A 22,117-nucleotide genomic window follows, 5' to 3' on the forward strand; every position below is an offset into this window, starting at 1 on the left:
CGTAATGAACGATGTTTGATTTCTGTGGAAGGTATCTCATTACACAGTGGGTACTCAGGAAATGGTAGTTAGGGTTTTACCTTCATGACATAGGACGTTGAACTATGCAATGGACGATGTTTGATTTCTGTAGAAGATACTGAGACTTTTCATATGGCCATTTTTTTTTAACAATTCTCACAAAGCTAAGAATGAAATATTTTTAAAAAATCTACAAAATTAACTACAAAAAGTGTTATGATTGTCTGAATTTCCAAAAATTTCCTAAATAAGTACACATTACACAAGGACAGATGCTTAAAATAAGCTTAAAATACTTACTTTCAGGTTTTTCATGAAAAGGCTATTTGTAGGAGGGTATGTCCTTTTCAGACATTTGTGACCTGTAGTTTCCGCAGTGTAAATGCAAAAACACTTTTTAGAGTAGTTCAATCTTTACATTTTTCATAATTGCCTGAATCTTAACGTTTGTACCCAGATATCTTGATGGAGGAGTTCTGATAACCTTAATTTTTAAATGACTTTTATCTGGAGGTCAGGATTATTCCTTTTCTTTTACAATCACATAAAATTTATGCATGGGAAAAATCTATATTATAGGTTATCTTTGCATGATAGATGGTAGTTTTTAGTAAGACAATAACTGATTAACTGAGAGAATCACATGATCAACACGTGAAAGGAATTAAGTGGCCTCTCTTTGAGGGGAAAAACGTGATCTGAACAGTTTCCGCTTTAAACATTGACCTTATGAATGGAAGGTTCATTTGCCTTTGGGAAGGAACACAATGTTGTAATGATAAAGCTTTGTGAGGTTTTTTGGTAATTTTGTGTGTTTGTTGTAACGTTTAGATTTGGTTGATTGTGGAACAGTGAGTTCATAGTGGAGAGTGTTCGTATGGCAGGTCTTTAAAGATGAGTGGGTCTCCCCTGTTATGCTAGAAGTATTTTGGATAATTCTCTTGAATGTGATTTTTAGATATCACGTTCTTAATGTCATTCGAGTGCCACTTTGAGGTGTTATCCAGGGTGTGTTGTACGGAGAAAAAGATTCCACAGAGATGCTGACATAGCAACTTCAGAAGTGATGTAGGAGGTGGAATGAAAACAGCCTCTAATCCAGTCAGTTCTTTACCAGCAATTGATTTTTTTTCTTCCAGGTGGGGAGGAAGTTCTAGATGAATAGTGTTATTTGCTATCTTTTGATAACCTTAGCTGTCTGTTGCTGCTTTTGTCGGAAATAGTTAAGTGGTTCAGTGTACCCTACTTTTTTTTTTTTTTTTAACATATTTTGTTCTGAATAGAGAAGCACTAGAGGATTCCGTGTCTGGAAGGATTCTTGTATCCCAAGGAAGCCCTTAAACATGAACATACATACTAGCCAGGGCCTTTGTCGAGTGTTGCTCCTCATGTGAGGCAATTGTGAGTCCATATGGAGTAATGCAGTGTAGGGCTAACAGCTTTATGGTCAGATGAATTGAGGTCCTCGATTAATAGAAAGTGTTGATTTTTGACAATTAGTATTGTCCTCCTTGAGGGTTTTTTCTTCATAATCCGAATGGGCAACACCCTCAGCTACTAGCGTGAAGGAACTTAGAAAATTTAGGAGTTGATACTCACTCAGAATCCCAACTGCCTGAATTATATATTCTATGCAAGCATCTCTCCCTCCTGAAGACAGTTTAAGCAAAGTGAGGGAGTCATTGATAGCCAGATGCAAATGAACTGCAAACTGCTGGGAGTCCACCCGGCATGGTTGCCCACAGAGACTGAGGCTCCTGAGAGGTAAGATCTCTGTTTGTGGCGGTCATTCTTCTGTTTGACCCTGTTAAAATCCAGGAAGCAACTGAGTCTTTTTTCCTTTCTATCTATGACAGCTACCTCACATTCTTGAATAGCTTACTTATTTAGTGTGTAAGCTATAGGAAATGACAAATTTTGGACAGGGCTGTGGAACTCCCTTTGGCAGGTAGCCCTTCCCCACCCAGAGGGAAATATAACAAGAATGATGGACATTTTCAAAACAACCTTCCCACTGTGTTCAGTCCTTATTTGTCACAAAGGAATTAATTTGCTCTGCTAATTATAGCTGTATGTTTTATACCCTTTTCTGCTCCTGCTTTTTTCAAAAGGCTTTAGTAGCCCTGACATACCTTAATTTATTGATTTTATAAATCTAACCCACTATTGTGATTAATAGGAGCCGGGTTGGCACAATGGTTAAGCATTCAACTGCTACCCTAAAGGTTGGCGGTTTGAACCCACCAGCCACTCCACGGGAGAAAGATGTGGCGGTCTGCTTTGGTAAACATTACAGCCTTGGAAACCCTATGGGGTAGTTCTCCTCTGTCCTATAGGGTTGCTATGAGTCGGAATCGACTTGAATGCAGTGGGTTTGGGTTTTTTTGGTTTATTGTGGTTAAACAATGAACTTCACGGTTTTGTTCACTAAGAAAAAGTTTATCCCCTTTGCTAGTGATTTACTACTTTAAAATTATTTCAATTCATTTATTTAGTAAATATATATTGAATAATGTTTATGTGATAGGCACTGTTCTAGGCTTAGGGGAGCAGGCAGATAAGGCAGACAGAATCCCTACTGCATGGAGTTTACAATCTAGTGGGATAGCTCTCGTAGGAAACATTACAGTTTTATGAGTGGCGTTGAGTACTTTCCATATGCCAAATCCCTTTTGAAGGAATACTTCTTTGTCTTTGGGCGTCAGTTCCTCATTGATTAAGTGAGGCAGTTGGACTGGATGATCTAAAGTTCTTTTGCATTCTGACCTTCCACAGTGTTTAGAAGCTGGAGCCTGGGTTTGCAGTTGGAATCTTGGGTACCCCTTGTGGACCAACATAATACAGAGAGAGTTTTAGAAATTGGCCAGGCCAGTCACATGGATAGGTGATGAATAGTATCAAGTGCTGGAGGAAGTCAAATGAGTGAAGGACAGAGATTGAGGAAGAAGACATTGATGACTATAATGTGAAAAGTTGCAGTGGAATGATAGGTCAGACTTTGATCCCACTGGGTTAAGGATTGAAATAGTGTACCTAGTCCTTTGAGCCCGTTTAGTCAGGATTAATACTTATATTTGCAGTGTTCAAAAGGAAAGATATTCAAGCTTAGTCATTGTGACTGTGAAGAAAGGTGGTCAGGATTTTAATTTCCTATCTTGTTTCTGGATATATGAATTTCCCTGTTTTAAGATGTTACCTTAGGTAATTTATCCAGCATCTACGTGATAAGTCAATCAGATAATGAATGATCAAGAATTACGTGATACAGTTGGAACAAAATAATCAACCTAACTAATGAATCTTTTAATATTGCTTAATTGCCACTTCAGAAAAGGATTTCTTGCCAGCAGGTGGGAAAAGTACAATATTTTTTGTGAAAAGTAAACTGATAATCCTCGTATGCCTTTACTGAAAGAAATTGTTTCCTTCAGGAAACAGGAATTTGGCTGTATAACTCTTAAAGGAAATATTAATGCTGTTTGATGTGAATGAGCAGGATACTGAGCAAACCGGATACGTTCTCCTTAAACTGGTTGTCCCAATCTTGAGGCTCCTGATAAAGCTTAAGGCACTAATTAAGTCTTGTCTTGTTTTAGGGTTTCTGACTAATGTATCAGACTGCTTACCAACATGCTCTGTTCTTTATGGAAGAAAATACTAATTACATAAGGCAAGCAGAGCTTTTAACCTGAGGTGGTTATATGGGCTTTCTAGTAAGTCCACGCCCACCTTGAAATTCTGTGGAAAAGTTTGTGTGTGTGCGTATGTTTCTGGAGAGGGAATCTGTAGTTTTCATCAGACTGTCAAAAGGGACCATGACCTAAAAAGGTTAAGAACCTGTGCTCTGGAGAGGAAAAGCCAAAAAAAAAAAAAAAAGATTTAAGAAAAAAAATAATAACTAACTTGCCAAAACTTGCTGTAAGCACTAAGAACTGGGGAGAGCGTAAAGTTAGTTTGCTGGGGTTTTTTGTTTTGTTTTGTTGGGTTCTTTGTTTTTTCAAGGATTTTAGGTGATTACCAAGGCAGTTTGCCAGATATTAATGTACAGAAAACCTGAGAAAATGGGAAATAAAAGTTCTGCTGTTCCCGGGGAATTTTGCTGTAGTGACTTCCTGACTGTTCGTTACAGCTGCGTGTCAAGAGATACGCGTGGTAGTTTATGCTGTATTCTTATCACCCCTCTTGCTGTTTATTTACTATGTCAACTATTTAAAGTTTTTTTTCTCTCTGACCTTTGTGCTCACAGTAAGAAAACATAGCTAATTAAAGAAGTTTTGAGTCTTTCTTAAAATACAAAAACAAACCAGGTATTGTTTTGTTTTGGTGCCTCAGTTAACTAAGAGCAACCGGTCACCATAGTTAACAGTAAAGCAGTAACGTTAGCTCCTTCTTTAAAGGGAGAAGAAAGATCTGTTTTGCAGAGACGCTGCTCTAGTCTGAGGTACTGTTTTTAACACTTTTATGAGAAAACCAGTCACTGCAGATTTACTCCCAGTATAATTTCCCCTGTCTCCTGTGGAGTACAAAGATGTTATGTTTAAGGCTTTCTTTGCAAATAAGTGTATTCTTATTTAATAATTTGGGTAAAAGGAATCTCCAATAAATCATGTGTGGTTGGCAGAGGGTGACGATGAACTATGTAATCCATTTCTAGTATGGCCGGTTTGACAACTGCGTTTGAAAATCTGTTTCACTGCTTTTGTTTTCTTATAACATTGTTTCCTGCTGTCCTCCCTGCAGTTTGACTTTCCCAAGTGACATCTTAGACTGATTATGCCAGTGGGTTCTAAACAGCATGTTTATATAGCTATTATGCCTTGTTTCTATTCCTCCTTGGTATATACTCTGGTCCACTTACCCTTAGTTCTGTCAGAACAGTGGTTTTGTCACGGGGATTATTTTTTGATTGTATGAAATGGGGCAAATTCTGAGAAAATTATTGAGTCATGAGCAGAATGGCTGGCATATGCCCTTATGATTTATTTAGTTTGGCTCCTACCTTGCCGTACCCGGGAAGAATCCAATTCTCCTCACTTCCTCAAAGTCATAGGAGGGATCGGAGGACACAGGAGCGAAAGAAACCTTGTTTCCACCCCAGAAGCAGCTTGTATAATGCCAGGAAGGGCTTTGATGAAACCACTGACCCTACTTAGAGATCTTATTTTCCAAGCCTTTCATTATTTTATTTACCCTTTTCTGAACTCTACAATTTCCCTCTCTTGTAGCTGGTTCGATGCCCAGAACTGAATGCTGTGCTCCAGCTGTGGCCTCACCGGTGCTGAATAGAGAGGAAGAGCCACCTTCATAGCTTACATGTGATTCCTCTGCTTATTCAACCCAATACTGGATTTACTTACTTTGGCAAGATAGCTGCATTGTGCGCTGTATTCACTGTTACGTGTGCTGTAACCCTGGGTCTCTCTGCATTGCTGCCGTCACACCCCAAATCCTGCCAATCTAAAGCTCCTGCCTTTGTTTCCCTGCCCCCCGCAAAGACTCCCCCTACATTCATCCACAATGAATGTCATTCTTTTATTCTCCTCATTCTCTTTCACTCTAATCTTACACTTTGGCGAGACTTTCACTTTGTCCTATAAGTTGTCGGTTGTCAGCCATCTTGTTTCTCCCTGCTTTGGTGATGGGACACCTTTCGAGTCTTTCCTCGGGTTCTTTTCCTTGGAAGTCATTACTTTCTTGGCGTGGTGAATTTCGTGAGCCTTCACCTGGAGTTTCCTTCCAGTGAAACACCCACGAACGCCTCCGATTTGACCGCCTGACGAGGTGGTTATGTCCGCGTTAACTGTTCTCTCCAGATTTTCCCGACTCCTCCTGAGTCTCCCTGTGGCATTGGTCGAGATGTAGTGCACCTCACAGCTCTTCCCTAGGAAGGAGAAATAAGATAATCCCGATTTACTGTGGAGATGTCTAACAATAAGGAAAGTAGTAGTATTCCTAATTCTGGATAGAATAGTCTTCAATAATTTTAAGCATATTCTTTCTCATTCTGAGTTCTTAATTTTTTTTAAAACTTAGAGCTTATGTTACTATAAACTTCTAAGATGAGTGAAGTAGAGGGAGAGGGAAGAGAAGTAAGATTTTTGTGTTGAATAGGACATAGCTCTCCCAGAAAGTCAAATTGAGGTGCTTGCTGAGTTTGGCCTGGCTGTCTGCAAATGGGAGGTAAGGCTTTGTTCTTCCTAGATTCTGGAGCATTATGTTAATCTCAGATTTAGAATAGGTTTTTAAGTTGTCTTATTTAGATCTGTTGACATAATCTTTTAATTATATGTTTTGGTTAATCATTTAGAGTGTGGAAAGTGTAACCTTTTCTGATTTATTATGGATGATGAGAACTGGAAGGTCTCCATACGTCCTTTTTATCCATTCCTGAACTCCCTCAAGTTTAACTGGATCCCAGAGTTTATTATAGTAGCAGTCAAGCTAATATTTGAGTTCTAACTTTTTCCCCCTATCGTAGTTGATGTAACCTATTTAAACAGTTTTTCCATGGATCTGTGGTCTTTACTGAACCCAGAACGTACCTCTGGTGTGTATTTATATCTTGAGAGAGTTAAAATCAATTTGGAAATATTTTTAACATTATTTCATTACATCAAATTCCTATCATGTGGATTTAGAAGTTACCAAACATCTTTCCTTCAGGCACCTGACAGATCTCACACATATCAGCATATTATAATATAAAAGTCATTACAGAAGAACACTAAAACGTAAGAGATGGCAAAGCCCTATCAGCTTTTTTTAGTGAAATATCGAGTATGTCACTGGACTAGTCCTCCCCCACGTCTGCAACCATTGGATAGTGCTGGTTTCCTTAGCCACAGTTGCAGAAGCCAAGTGAAATTTTAAGCTCAGTTTGGTGGTTTCAGAATCTTTTCTGTGGTTTCCCACCATGTATATTGTCAGATTGGTGGCTTTGTGTGTGCCTGTGTAACTTCCTGCTAAGTGTGGTGTTTCCTAAAGCACCTTTCTTCAAAGGAACGTTAGTGTTCCTCCTTGACATCTGAAATTACTCAGTGACAGAGCCAGCTGGGCTGTTGTGTGTGGCACGCTTCTGTTTAGGCAGCCAGTGAATGGTGAGCAGCGGATGGCTTTCCATCACCATTTATGGCCGTGGAAGGGTGACAGGAGCATGCTTGGGGCTCTGTCTACAGTCCTTGGAGGAGCTGGAAAGAGTGGTTGGGGTGTTCTCACAGGCAGAAACTAGACATTGTGAGACAAAAATAAATTGGCAGGAGATGTTTGCAACTCAGGTTCCAGTCCCCACAAGACAGGTAGAGGGCCCTGGGAAAAGGGAGTATGTGGACAGGCAAGGGAGATCTGCTGCAGTGTCTCCTTCCATGAAAAGGGAGTACGTGGACAGGCAAGGGAGATCTGCTGCAGTGTCTCCTTCCATGAGAAGGGAGGACGTGGACAGGCAAGTGAGATCTGCTGCAGTGTCTCCTTCCATGAGAAGGGAGGACGTGGACAGGCAAGGGAGATCTGCTGCATTGTCTCCTTCCATGAGAAGGGAGTACGTGGACAGGCAAGGGAGATCTGCTGCAGTGTCTCCTTCCATGAGAAGGGAGCATGTGGACAGGCAAGGGAGATCTGCTGCAGTGTCTCCTTCCATTGCAAAGTCTGCCCATGACATACTTTTCCCAAGTTCATATTTCAGTTTGTTCCAGAAAGCTTTGTGTTATGTAGCTGTTGCTGTCCTTTACAAAGAGAAAGAAGGAACGTTTTTTAAAAGTATATTATTAGAAACCTCAGTTCTTTACAGCCTTGCTTGAGGCACCAGGGGAGAGCTGGAGAAAGGGGGAAGGAAGCAGTGTTTGTGCAGGGAAGGCTGGCGGCGCTTATCGGCGCTCCGTGTGTGTCTGACGAGGACCATCATATGCGGCACACTTGATTGTTTCTTTTGTTCACCTGGATTTCTGGCCTCAAAGGAGAGATTTGCAAAGTATTTGACAGAGGTTCTTGTTTAAGAAAGGTTTAAGAAAGATTATTGAGAGTAGTTTTCTTTTGGCTGGAATAGGAGATGTATTGGATCATGGAAGGTAACTTCTCATTTAAGAGAAATTTACAGTCTGGCTAATGCCTGTCAATTAAGCCTGAAGTGAACTGGCTTTACACAGTTGAGTAAGAAAGTACTTGGAAAAGGGGTCTTGTTTCACAAGAAAGTTCTCAGAATGAAGCCCAGTAAAGAGGAAGGGGGATTAGAAGACACTTGTGGGTGAAGCTGGGACTAAGACCTTGGTTGATCTTCTGAAATATCATTAAACTCAGGAAACTGGACTAAAATCAGAACCACGTGTTAGAAATAAAGACCATGAAGAGAACTGAAGAGTTGTACCAGGTAATAAAATTATCCAGGTCGTATCTGTGAACTTGCATGGAGATATTGCTGTGTGCCATGCAGAAGTAGAAGAAGTGAAGTATCATCCTCGTCCCCCACTGCCTCCCTCCCCAAAGAAGAAACTAGCGGCCTCATGTGTTGGTTTGTGCGGCTGGCAGTTTGAGTTGGTAGGTTATTGGTTAATTTGTAGACATGGGTGTTAGTGTACTCTTTCTTGATATCTGAAAGACTAGGAATTTGTAGCATTATTGATGTGATCTCTGTTTCAAATGTTAGCAGCTTCCCCAAAGACAGACCGAGTTAGTAAGGCATACGGACTACGTGAGTAAAATGTTTTTCTAGCTGGTTAGTTTAGGCGATTGTTTTTGTCCTGTGTTCCTTCTTAAGAGTAAGGAAGGTTATGTTCTTGCTTTGGGCAATCCTTCTTTCTGTCCTCACTTCCCTCACTTTTTCCAAATTCTGGGCACAACAGCAACTCTCTTCTGTGGCAGGTGTGCATCCTATTGGCTGGCTGGTATTTCTTGTTTTTTTCCCCCCTTATTCTTTTTAAATGGGGGTGGGGGTATAAAAATATGTGTATGGGTTACATGCAATGATGTTGTAATGTTTCTTGTTGTTTAATGGATAATTAACTGCAAAATAATTGTTTGAATTATAACATGTTTGAGTAAATGCTAAATTAGTATTTTTTTTTCCTAATATAATAATGAATTTGAAATTCAGCATTCCTGTAACAATGTGTCTATGTTTGTCTGTCTGTGTCTGTCTAATAGTAATTAATATCTGTGGTCCATACCTGGAAGAGGAAGTACAGCTTTAAAGGAATAACAAAAGACTTTGTGTCTTAGACCCTTCGCAGGTGTTACAGTCGGGTGAAAGAACATGGTGTTGGGAAAAGAAAGAGCAGTTACACATTTGAACAGTTGGAACAGGTGTTTGGTCAGGGAGGATGGGATGCTCAGCCCTGCCAGCCTGTACTTATTAACAGTAGTGGCTTGTACCAGGAGCTGGAGTCAGATGGCAGCACTATGGAGGAGTATCCACAGGAAGACTGGGGAAACCACAGTCAGGATCTCCATGGCTATCCAACTGATCAGGAATTGGGTAAGGAAGCCAACGTGTATCATACTTCTGTCTGCATACGTGTACCCCGGTACTTCTCTTCTGCGAGTGTTCCCACCGTCAGCACAACGCTGTAGCAGCCACGTAACACATGGGCGTCCTTGGTTTGGCCCTGAACTGCCAGCTGGTGCTTGGCGTTGATGGTTTGGTGATTCGGGTACCAGCAAGATTCCTAATCTGAGCTGCACAAGGAGGCTCGTGACAGGTGGAATCCCACGCAGTTCTGAGATGACTGAGGACAGTATTGACTCTTGGCCCAGCTGCTTATAGATGTAACTGTATCTTTTCCTCCCTTTATCCCAAATACTATTTCTTTTCTGTTTGTGATTTGGAAAAGGTCCCCTACCAGACTTCATTCTGAACAAAAAATGAGGGGAAGCCTCAGTTTATCTTAAAAAGTGCTGATATTTGAACTATGTCAGTGATCACACTTCCTCAAACTTCTCCCGTGAGTGATCCCATCCCAACAGTAGCTGGAGTGATTTATACACAGTCATAGGCATTAAAAATGAAAAATAAATCTCCTGGCCATCAAATCGAAACTTTTTTTTTGCCCAATTAAGAGGGTGTGTGTAGGTTTTTTTGTTTGTTTCTTTTTGTGGTAAATGCTCCAGTTTTGGTTTTTATAACTTGGAAGTGCTAATCAGTTGTCTGCTGCAGGCACTGCCCATGAGCAGCGAGTTGTGTGGTGAGCGCTCACGTATTTAAGTGAGGCAACCCAGGACATATAGAGAGAATTGGCAATGATAATGTGCCTCCCTAGCTGAAGATAAAAGTCCACGGGTACTGTTTGACAGCATTTCTGATAGTAGAGAAATGCCAATTCAAGAGACAAAGGATTAGATGCTAATATATTTAGAAATACCGTTTTAAAATATATCCCAAATATTGGGAGAGAGAGAAATAGACTATAAAACTTTAAGACTAGCATGATGTAAGACTGTAGAATAAAAAGGGCAGATGCTAATTGATCACTACTTTTAATTTCAGAACATAATAAGGTCTAAATTACCTGGGTTTCCCATAACTCTGATTTTGCCCTAGAGATTTAGGTCACCCAAGCCTTTGAAAAAAATAATGTAATATATGGCTGCAGACTATGTTGATCCTGATGTTGGAGGAATAATTGCTCCGTGAAACCTACATAGAAAATCTAAATTGAACAGAATTATTTTCATTGTTGTTATTTTAAAATCATGTTTGCAGTGAAATTAAGCTTTAAGCTCCTTGCTGGAAATCCAGTGGTGACCTTGAAGAATTTTATACATGTAGAGCTGGTTTCTGATCTTGCATATGAATGTATGTATCTCATTATATAAGAGTTATATTTATAAGTCTGGTGTTAGACAGGCACACTTAGAATTAAGGTCAGGCTTTGGAAAATATGGAATGAACTGTAAACATAGCTTCTTATCTATATAAATGTATGCCACTACGTAGGTAAATATAATTCGTTTCAAAAACTTTGCTTTTCAGATGAAATACCTGTTCCAAAGAGAACATTAAAAATAAAACAGGAGTCTTCTGAGGAAGCACAGTAAGTAGACGTTTCACCTTTGCACAAAGCGTATTTGCCTAAGTTTGAAGACCGCTGGGAGGATTCAGAAAGTCCCTGCTCTAGTTAGACGTGCTGTGATTCCCGCCACACCACCGAGGCAGCAAGCCTAGCCATTCCTTCTCAGCTTGTTAGCTTACGTTTGCGGTGGTTAATCTAAAATGTTGAGGATTTGGTACAGAGCAAGAAACAAATGTGCTGCATGAAAATAAGTCTGTGTGTATGGTTTGCCTGTGTGTGAGTGTGGACACCAGATGTTTAAACAGGCCCTGAATTTACCTGGGGTCAGGTGAGACAATAGGAGCCAAAGGAACACTTCACTCCCTGTAATAGTACAGTTCGGGAGTCCAGAAGTAAACTCTTGGATGACCTGTTTATAAGTTTGGAAAAGAAAGCAGTTCCTGGAGGACAGACTTAAGAAATAAGTCCAGGACAGGTGCCTCCACTGGCCTGCGTCTCCTCATTTCCCCCCCGTGGGATTAGCATCATCCCTTTTGTAAGAACATCACAGTTCTGAATTACCAGTGATGTTATATTTGTAGTTCTTTTTAATAGCTTTAAGTAAGTCCCTGATTAAATCTAATTGTTGACGAGAATATAATAGCTGAGAAATTTAGGGGAAACTGAGGAACACCGTTTCGTTTCACCTGGTGACCTGGGAGCATGAATAGCACCACTTGTTCTTGCTTAGGTCGTTCCACATGTGACCTTGATGTGTGCTAGACCCTGGAGAAAAAGTGAAGGGGGAGAGGCAGGATGAAAAAGCCTGGGAGAGCAAACAGTACAACGCAGAAAACCACCACCATTGCCGTCCTTTGCAGACACTCATTTCTTTTTCAGAGTATCTCTTGGGAATCAAAGAATTCCCACTCTCAGCTGATTCCATGCCTGGGGAGGGGGGAGAGTTCAGGGATCAGGAGTGTTCCTCCAAATCGTAACCGTTATCCCACACCTCAAAAGATAGGAGTTTATGACCCTGAGGAGGGAAAGCTTTATGATTAAAAAATGAGTTATCACAAGTCCATATGTCCAGACATCTATTCCCCAAAAAGCCGCTGGCTGTTTCCCAGAATGTCCTGCTTCTCCCTTTAGCCATCAGGACCTACACAGGAAGCCCTACAGCTGATGGAACTGGGGGTGAACTCAAACTTCACAGAACTGGTGCCACCACCCCCAAACCACCTGAACTTGTCCCGTAGTTGGAACTTCAGAAATCAGGAACTACAACAAACACATCTCAGGAACTGTGTAAATAACGGTCTGGTTCTCATTGTGCTTTCTGGCTGATGGGAATCTTGAGCCCAGGGAGTTTCAGGCCGAGATCAGATCAGCAGCACGGGACACTGATGGGCTCTCCTGAAATCTCCAACCTGTGCGGCTCACGTGGTTCCTGTCAGGCTATTTATTTTCCAGGGCAAGAGTTTCTTCACAACTTTCCTTGCAGTGTCTGAATATAGCATTAACATGATTAGGGCGTGCCAGTGCTGAATCAGATAACTTCATTTGGGCAACTGGGTTATTTTTCTTGGTAGGCGTAGGTGGGTTTAACCTGAACTCGCTGACATGACCAGTAGTAACACACACTGTCCTTCATCCACGAAGAACAGTCACCCATTTAGTCCACAGATACTGATCAGGTGTCTGCTGTGTGTCAAGCGCTGGAATACCGCAGTGAGCAAAGCAGACAGAAATCTCTGCCCTCCATCCCAGCTCCTTAGCCCAGTCCTCCTTGAGATCCATAAAACACATTTCAAAAGTGGTGGTGATGGAAAGTAGATTTTCTTTAAAATATTTACCCCTGCAGAAACTTGGTCCTGTATTTTTAGCCTCACAAGCACCACAGTCCAAACATTGCAAACGTGGTCATCACCAAGGGCCCCTGTGTCCCCCGAGAAGATGAATAATTCCCTAGTTATGTGGTGATTTCATCTCGATGGCCACTCTGATGCTTGAGAAGCTCTTAAGAGACGCTTAAGGGTGGAGGGTCAGTCCAGGGCAGTCTGTGGCCCCACAGATGGAAAGTGAAGTAGCGTAAGGGGATGGATTAAGAAGGGCTGTGTGAAGACTCCTCAGAATGTCCCAAAAACTCTTCTCCTAGGAGGGCAGAGAATTTTAAAGGAGAGTCTCAGGATCTGTCTCCTTCCCAGGCCTCCTTCCAGAAGCTGTTAGAGCCAGCATGTGCCCCCTCCTTTCTTGCTTGTGTTTGATTGTACATGAGTGTGATAGCTGAATATTTTTGTAGGTTAAACCTACCGTTGATGTAGAGTGTAATAGTGTGTTGCTAAGGTAATATTTAGCAAGCTGTAATCTTGCAATATAAAAGTTTTGCCATAACTGAGGAAAAAACTTGTAGTTATATACCTTCCTTGACCAATCATCATGAGGTGTCCATTACAAATTCTGAGTTAAACAGCATGTGAAATAAGAATTTCCCTGCATCTTCTTACTCCCTTAACTCTACAAGTCAAAACTGAAGTAGTAATGTCTATACTTTCACTTCCCTTTATAAAGGGTTGTCTACGAGAGTCCAGCTCATTATCTTCAGTCCTTCTCCTGTAAGCCCTAACCCTAATGTGGACTTTTCCCTTCTGGCAGCTTAGATCTGAAGTCTGTGCTAAACTAACAGTGCTTTTAAATTTGGGAGTAGTCATGAATTTCAACCAAATTTAAGAAAGTATTTTGTTTGTCCGTTAAGTCATTAGTTATAATCGTATGTTTTCCTGCAGGAAGTAAGTATGGGCCAAACTGTATTGAACTATCAGAGTTTCCACGTTAGAAATTAATCTGTTAATTATTTTAAGTGACAGTGGCAAAGTGGTTAATAGCGCAGCTGCTAACCCACAGGTCTGCTGTTCAAATCCACCAGCTGCTCCTTGGAAACTCTGTGGGGCAGTTCTGCTCTGTCCTGTTGGGTCGCTATGAGTCAGAATCGCCTTGATGGCAGTGGGTTTGGTTTTGGTTTTTTTGGATGCTTTTCTAAACACAGTATCCTTTGCCTTCTTATGGTAGTCAGGTCTAAAGGGTATCATTAATATGCGTTACAATAGCCACTTAACAATATTTATGATCCTTAGATGTCTGCAATCCCTCAGTCACTGAGTTTGATACAGACTTCAGCGGTCATGGAAAGCAGTCTGTCATTGCTATTTCCTAGGGGTGGTGTCTCTCCTGTTTGAGTACCGTGATTATCTAGACCTGCATTGTCCTATACAGTCCCCACTAGTCACATGTGGCCATTGAAATGTAATTTTAAATTCAGTCAAATATAAAATGTAAGACCTCACTTGCCACTGTTTAAGTGCTGGTGGCTGCAGTATTAGACAGCGCAGATGGAGGACGTTTCTGTTATTGCAGACAGTGCTGATCCAGACACCTGAGGAATTTGATTTTTATTTCTCTTTTTAGGAAGAGAGATATCATGCAGAATATTGTACAGATTTTGGAGTCGGTTCAATTGAAATGGGAACTGTTTCAGAGCTGGACAGACTTTTCAAGGCTTCATCTTTCTAATAAACTGGCCATTTTTGGAATTGGTTATAACACGCGTTGGAAAGAGGATATCCGTTACCATTATGCTGAGATCAGCTCCCAGGTGCCCCTTGGCAAGCGGCTGCGGGAGTACTTCAACTCGGAAAAGCCTGAGGGACGGATCATTATGACCCGAGTGCAGAAAATGAACTGGAAAAATGTTTACTACAAATTTCTAGAGATCACTATTAGCGAGGCGAGGTGCCTGGAGCTGCACATGGAGATTGACTGGATCCCCATCGCCCACTCCAAACCAACTGGTGGGAACGTGGTTCAGTATTTATTGCCAGGAGGCATTCCTAAAAGCCCGGGCCTTTATGCCATTGGCTATGAAGAATGTATTGAGAGGCCCCTGTCACCCCACATGGAGCAGCGTTCCTTGGACCCAGGAAAGGAGGGCCGGGTTGACCTGGAAACCCTGTCGTCACAAGCTTCATTGCAGGTGGAAATGGAGCCCGCCCGAATTATCTATTGCTACCTCGGGATTGCTGAGGTCAGGACTCTGCAGCAATGTTTATTTTTACATTTTCAAGCAAATACCAAAACCTTCAGCAAAGATTGGGTTGGTATTAATGGGTTTTTGTCTCAGAACTGTATTGTGGATCCCGGAGTTTCCCCCAAATCCATCTATATCAAATTCGTAGAAGTAGAGAGGGATTTTCTTTCTGCGGGCTCTTTAGTTGAGTGCCTGGAAAAAGCCATCGGATACCCCTTAAAATTTAACAACTGAGTGTCATCCTTCATAAGGATTTGGGCTCTTACCTCTCTCTTCCCTGCTCATTTCCCATTACCCAGACTGTCCCTCATCCAGATGCTGCCATCAGACTCTTCATGGAAACTGGCTTTCCACAGTTGGGCCAGTACAACTAAGAAATCATAGTAAACTTTGGGAAGAAAAAACAGACCTCACCTGAAAACGCTCATTTTGAGCAAGCAAGATATAACAGCGAACTTGCATGGTGGGACAGCTGTTTCTTTTTTAAAAACAAAGACAATTTTTAAATGGATTTTAGAGCCCTAATATGAGCAAATGTAGGTACATTCCATATTGGACAAAACTTATACTTTGAGTTTCATATGAAATTGAAGAATTGTATTTTTTTCACAATGTTTCATTTTTACACATCTATGTCTCTATATAAGTGTTATTTACAACCCTGAATAAATAAGCAATAGATAATGGCAAGGTAAATCTTGAGTCACATTAAATAAGACTGTTTTTCAATATCACCCTTAGCTACTACTGTATATAATTTAGTTACATTTTTTTCACCAACCAAGTGTTTTGCTATTTCCAATCAGTGTTGCCTGCAAAGACTTTCGTTTCTGTGATGTACCAACTTTATGGTTGTGTTGCCATTTAAACTTTTTTTTTTTTTTTTTAAAAAAAAAAGATTAAAGTAATTGCTGGCCTCTTGGCGAACTAATTGAGCTTTTTGTAGCGGAGTGTGGTCTCACCAGCACAGTGGGGACTGTGCTCTGACTTCATGGCTGAGGATGAACAGCGCAGACAGAGCGGTGCGCTGTCACCTCCTTGCACGCTCTGTTCCCCACTGACCAGTGTCGTCGTTTCTTGTCAGAGTACCAAAGTCATTGGACCTCTCATTGTGTATGTTCTGTTTTCAAAATGACTAGGATATTCCTTCTGACCTTAAGGACATGAATTTGTAGAAGACCGTCATTCTGCATCTTTGCACTCAACGACCAGGGCACCTCTCTCAAAGAGTTCAAGTGGGCGAGTGAGAGAGGAAGCCGTGGGAACACGACTCCTTTTTAAAGTGACCCACAGGATAGGAAATCGGACGGTACCACCAGCACTTTAGGAAGAGAAACATCATGTTCAGATCTTTCCAGAGGTTTCTCATGGGTCAGCTAGCACTACACTAAGAGGTTAGTACTCTTGACTAAGAACAGTTTACTCACTAGTAGGATAATCAGGGATCACTTTGGTCTCGTGGTGGGACTTCGTTAGATTGGTTTGTGTCTTTGGTGATTCCCCGGCATTGCTCGGGTGCTGTATTTTAATTGGGCTGCAAATCCAGGTAAGAGCTCCAGTTCTCCCCGCTTTTGTGTGCTCTTGACGGTGAAGTTGCATGTGACAGAAGGTGTTCTCTTCTTTCCTACAACCTGAATGGTCTCAAATCCGTGATTTTCTCCTTCTGGTGCCTCTTGGTTGGTTGATGCTTGTTTATTTTTCTAATGGTTACAGAGCTTATACTCAGTGGGGTTACTTTCATCTATGTCATTGGAGCCTGGGTTTATGGAGTTGGCCGTTTTCTGAAACGAGCTGCTAGAAGTGGGTACTGGTTCAGGGAAACTACTACTGAGGGTGTCTGGGTGTAGCACCTCTTCTCCCTGGACAGTCTGTAGGCATGGACGTTAGGAAAGTCTCAAGACTTTGCTCTTCATTGGAACTTGGAATTATGGGCCTGCAGGCTGGGGCTCCATCAGCCTTCCTGTAGCGAGAATCTCATAGTACTCAGTGCTGTAGGCAAAAGAGCACTGTCATCAGGAGTATTTTGCCCCTGACCAACCCTAAAGCCAGCATTATGCTCCATGCATTTTTTTTCTCCATCCCACTTCCCATTGCTGTTAGTTGCTTAGCTGGGACAGAGCATTTTAGGAACATTTCATAAAATACCTTCCTCACATTACTGAGTGTCTTAGTCATCTGGTGCTGCTATAACAGAAATACCACAAACGGATGGCTTTAACAAAGAGAGGTTTATTCTCTCTGTCCAGTAGGCTGTCAGCTCTGGAGGAAGGTCTCTGTCATCAGTCTTCCCTTGGTCTGGAATGTCCTTGTGATGCATCAGTCTTCCCTTGGTCTGGGAGCATCTCAGCGCCGGAACCTCAGGTCCAAAGGACGCGCTGTGCTCCCAGCACTGCTTTCTTGGTGGTATGAGGTTCCCATGTGTCTCTGCTCGCTTCTTTCTCTTATATCTCAAGAGATTGGCTTAAGATACTATCTAATCTTGTAAACCTCATTGGTATAACCTCATCACAGTGATAGAATTTACAACACATAAGGAGATCGCATATAACCTCATCATAGTGATAGAGTTTACAACACACAAGGAAATCACATCAGATTACACAATCATACAACACTGGGAATCATGACCCAGCCAAGTTGACAGAATTTTTGGGGGACACAATTCAATCCATGACACTCCACCTTTGGCCCCTCAAAATTCATGTCTTTGCAACAACACACAAAATATACTTATCTCATCATATCACAGCAAAAGTCTTAACTCCAAGTCCAAAATCCAAAAATTCCTCTTCATCTGTGAAATCTAGAATACAAGTTATCTGCTTCCAAAGGTACAATGGCAGAACAGACACACGCTAGACATTTCCATTACAAATGGGAGGAACTGGAGGGAAAGAAGGGATAACAGGCACAAAGCAAGTCAGCAGAACACATTACATTAGCCCTCAAGGCTTTGAAAATAATCTTCTGTTCTCTGAGACAATTTACACAATAGCCCTGCCCTCCACACTCTAGGTATTGGCCACAGTCTCTGGATTCTGAGTGGAGGCCTCTCGGCCCTGGGCTTCAGCTCCGCCTTCCAGGCCCACTGGGACCGGGATGGCAGCTCTGCTCCCTTGGCTTTAGGCGCACAATTCTCCTAGTCCATCAGAGTGACAGCTCCACCCTTAGAAGCACCAAAGGCCATGGCTCCACCCTTTGAAACCCCTGAGGTCATGGCCATACCTTTTGAGCCTGAGGCAGCTTGGCTTTTTGTGTTCCTTGTCTCTTCAGCTTCTGTTTCCTGTGGCCTCTCGGCCCTCAGGCCTCACGCCTGCATCTGCCCTGCTGGGGCAAGTGTTCCAAAGCTGGGTAGCTTCACCAGTAAGTGCCTGGAAGCACCCCACTCCCCCAGGAAGCCTCCTGCACACAGGTACTCAGCTCCCTCGCTCTGTGGGTCAGCAAGCCTAGCTCCACCAAGTGCCCGGAGGCACCCCACTCTGCCAGGAAGCCTCCTTGGCGCAGGCACTTAGCTCCCTCGCTCTGTGGGTCAGCAAGCCTAGCTCCACTGGTAAGTGCCTAGAGGCACCCCACTCCGCCAGGAAGCCTTCTGCACACAGGCACCCAGCTCTCTTGCTCCATGGGTCGGCAAGCCTAGCTCCACCGATAAGTACCCAGAGGCACCCCATTCCGCCAGGAAGCCTCCTGCGCGCAGGCACTTAGCTCCCTTGCTCCATGGGTTGGCAAGCCTCACTCCACTGCTAAGTGCCTAGAGGCACCCCAGTCCACCAGGAAGCCTCCCGCGCACAGGCGCTCAGCTCTCTGGCTCCGTGGGACAGCTCCAGCGCCGTCTCGCTCTGGTCTCCTGGTTCTGCTGCTGCTGGTTCTCTGCCACTGCCCCTTCTCTGCCACTGCAGGTTCTCTGCTGCTGCTGGTCCCCTGCCGCACCTCTGTCCATTCACAGTTTCAAAACCACTTCCACGTTTTAGGTATCTGTTAGAGCAGCACCCCACTCTTAGTACCAAATTCTGTCTTAGTCATCTGGTGCTGCTATAACAAATACCACAAGTGGATGGCTTTAACAGAGAGAAGTTTATTCTCAGTCCAGTAGACTGTTGGCTCTGGAGGAAGGTCTGTGTCTTCAGTCTTCCCTTGGTCTGGAAGGTCCTTGTGATGCATCAGTCTTCCCTTGGTCTGGGAGCATCTCAGTGCAGGAACCTTAGGTCCATAGGATGTGCTTTGCTCCTGGCACTGCTTTCTTGGTGGTATGAGGTCCCCATGTCTTTCTGCTCGCTTCTCTCTTTTATATCTCAAGAGAGATTGGCTTAAGATACTATCTAATCTTGTAAACCTCATCGGTACAACCTCATCACAGTGATAAATTTACAACACTTGAGATCATATATAACCTCATCATAGTGATAGAGTTTACAACACATAAGGAAATCACATCACATTACACAATCCTACAATACTGGGAATCATGACCCAGCCAAGTCGACAGATACTTTGGGGGACACAGTTCAATCCATGACACTGAGGGAGGGCATCCCTATAGCACTGAGTGCATGGAGAGGAGAGCAAACGCTGGATCCAGTCTGTGCTTTTCCCATTTGACTTGGAGTCTGCTGAGGAGGGGTGGGGCCAAGAGGACAAAGCTGAGCATTGGGAAATGGAAGCCCGCAAAGAACATAGCTTATTAAGACTGAATTTATCCAGTCTTTTTCCAGAACAATCTAGAAAAGAAGGCAGCAGGTTGTCAGCTAACTATATGATCACTGGTTAAAAACAAAGACTGGGACTGTTTAAACCTTAATGAAGCCTTATAATGGATTCAAGGGTAATGTAGAGACTATATTCAAACAAAAGAATCAGTATTAGAAAAACCTTTAGAGATATAAGATGAGGCGTGATTTGGAAAAAGATGCTATGACCTGTAAGTGTCTAACAGGAAACTATGAACTTAGCTCTGTACCCAGCACGTTTGTGTGAGCAGTGCCCTGATCACTCACAGATCATCTGCCCACATCCTCATTTTACAGAAGGTTAGAGAGCAGTGCCCTGACCACTCACAGATCATCTGCCCACATCCTCATTTTACAGAAGGTTAGAGAGCAGTGCCCTGACCACTCACAGATCATCTGCCCACATCCTCATTTTACAGAAGGTTAGAGACCAATGCCCACACTAAAATGCATCTTGGCAAAAATTCTCGGAAAGTAATGGAGGCGCTTTGCTAATTTCTACCACTTGACTGCCTCAGGGTCAGAAGAAAGAAGTGGTTGGAATGGGGGAGAGTGAGGAGAACTCTTGGATGGGGTGGGGGCAATTGAAGTGTCTTGAAGGGACTGCCTCATTGTTGCATGAAGACAGTGCCTGCACACCTTTGGTCACAGCTTTATTTCTGACGTTTCCGAGTGTTTGAGTTCTGAAGGAGAAGTTGGCAGCAGGAGCACTCGATAGGGATAGCACACGCTGTAGTTGGATGCCTTGGCGTTCTTGGTTACAGCCAGAATAGTGTGCTGCCGTCCTTGGAAGGAGTTACTTATTTGGGGTGACGTAACTAGTCTGCAAACAAAGGAGGGGTGTTTCCAAGCGGTTGGTTTGCAATATAGACTAAAGCTAAGGAAAACTTGAACGTGACAGAAAAAACAAAACCAACCACCCCCTGCCCCTCTCCCAGTCTACTTGAGAATTCCAAGTCTGTAGGCCTGACAGTTATCTACTGTTGATGCCTTTGCTGCTGCTGAGCTACCAAGTATTCGATTCCAGGGGCTGCAGGGAGCAGTCTAGTATTTGCAGAGGCATTGCTCACAGCTACTGCGTGTCAGGTATTTGAAGAGGCTCCAGGCGATTGACACCAGAAGAGGCAGCTGAGAGGGGCTACGGGGCAGTGCAGACACAAAGGCACTGAGAGCAGAACGGTGCAGACTAAATGGAATCCAGAAACCCTGGCTGCTTTTGTTCCTAGTTGACGCTGCCAGCCACGGCGGGGAGCGTCAGGAATTCGCTGTTAAGCTTGCTGCCCTCGGTGACCTGTGCTCGGTGGTTGAGCTATGCCCGGGTGTTTGCAGCATCTTTTATAAAAAAAAAAGAACAGGTGCGTGCAGTTCTGTACGCGAGCGGCGGCCGCCAGAGGGCGCAAAGGTGACTTGATAGAATGGCAGGGGAGGGGGCGGTTAAATTAAATTCTTCGCGAACAAAATCTCATCCCGGGAATTAAAGGATCAGGGCAGGCCTGAGCCGTTCACTGCAGGGATGGGAGGCAGCGAAGATACTGGGGATAAGGAAGAAATGGAGGAACTGTGTCCTGCCCGCCCTCCCCCGCTGCCGCCCCCTCTCCCCAATCGGCCTAAGGCCTGAAAGCCACCCTTTTCTGAGGGGAGGAGCTGGGCACAGGATTGTTCCCTCAGTTTCCTGCTCAGCTCCTGGGGCCATTCTTTGCCCTGCTTGTGGTAGGAGGCACAAAGACCAGGGTAGTCCTCGGGCCTGGGTTTTAGGGGTTCTGCAGAGAATTCTGAGAAGCCCTCCCGCCACAGTAGTTAGCCCAGGGCTGCTAACCAAGAGGTCGGCGGTTCGAACCCACCAGCCGCTTTGTGGGAGAAAGATGTGGCAGTCGGCTTCCGTAAAGATTACGGCCTTGGAAACCCTGTGGGGCAGTTCTACCCTGTCCTATAGGGTCGCTATGAAACCCTGTGGGGCAGCGCTACTCTGTCCCATAGGGTCGCTATGAAACCCTGTGGGGCAGCGCTACTCTGTCCTATAGGGTCGCTGTGAGTTGGAATTCACGGGCCAGAACGGGTGCAGAAAGCTCGCAAACAGCGCCTCTTCCCCGGGGGCGGGTGGAGCGGCCACGCGTCAACCCCACGGCGCCGAGTTCACGTGCGGCCTCCGGGTGCGGGCGATGGTGGGCGGAGGCGGGCAGCAGGTGCCTCCTGCCCGGCCCCCCACCGCCTCGTCCAGACCCCCACCGCTTCGTCCAGGCCCCCACTGCCTCCTGCCCGGCCCCCCACCGGCTCGCCCGGCCCCCCACCGCTTCCTGCCCGGCCCCCCACCG

At 43.7% G+C, this 22,117-nt stretch overlaps 1 protein-coding gene across 4 annotated transcripts in view; it reads left to right on the forward strand.

The window, feature by feature from the left end:
- The window catches only part of MSANTD2 (Myb/SANT DNA binding domain containing 2), a 31,585-nt gene extending 15,587 nt beyond the window's left edge, over nucleotides 1–15,998 (forward strand). Inside the window, exons 1-4 of one of the 4 annotated variants that reach the window (XM_023734091.1) lie at nucleotides 6,196–6,201; nucleotides 9,385–9,484; nucleotides 10,979–11,039; nucleotides 14,463–15,998. In XM_023734091.1, the coding sequence (XP_023589859.1) occupies nucleotides 9,409–9,484; nucleotides 10,979–11,039; nucleotides 14,463–15,315 (990 nt within the window). In that variant the 5' untranslated portion in view covers nucleotides 6,196–6,201; nucleotides 9,385–9,408 and the 3' untranslated portion in view covers nucleotides 15,316–15,998. Of the gene's footprint in view, nucleotides 1–6,195; nucleotides 6,202–9,228; nucleotides 9,485–10,978; nucleotides 11,040–14,462 lie in introns of those variants that run through there. The other 3 variants (XM_004379362.3, XM_004379363.3, XM_023734092.1) reach the window with 3 other exon arrangements.
- The last annotated feature ends 6,119 nt before the right edge of the window (nucleotides 15,999–22,117 follow it).

The sequence above is a fragment of the Trichechus manatus genome, unplaced genomic scaffold, assembly GCF_000243295.1.
Source record: "Trichechus manatus latirostris isolate Lorelei unplaced genomic scaffold, TriManLat1.0 scaffold00064, whole genome shotgun sequence".
In the NCBI taxonomy this organism is placed as follows: domain Eukaryota; kingdom Metazoa; phylum Chordata; class Mammalia; order Sirenia; family Trichechidae; genus Trichechus; species Trichechus manatus.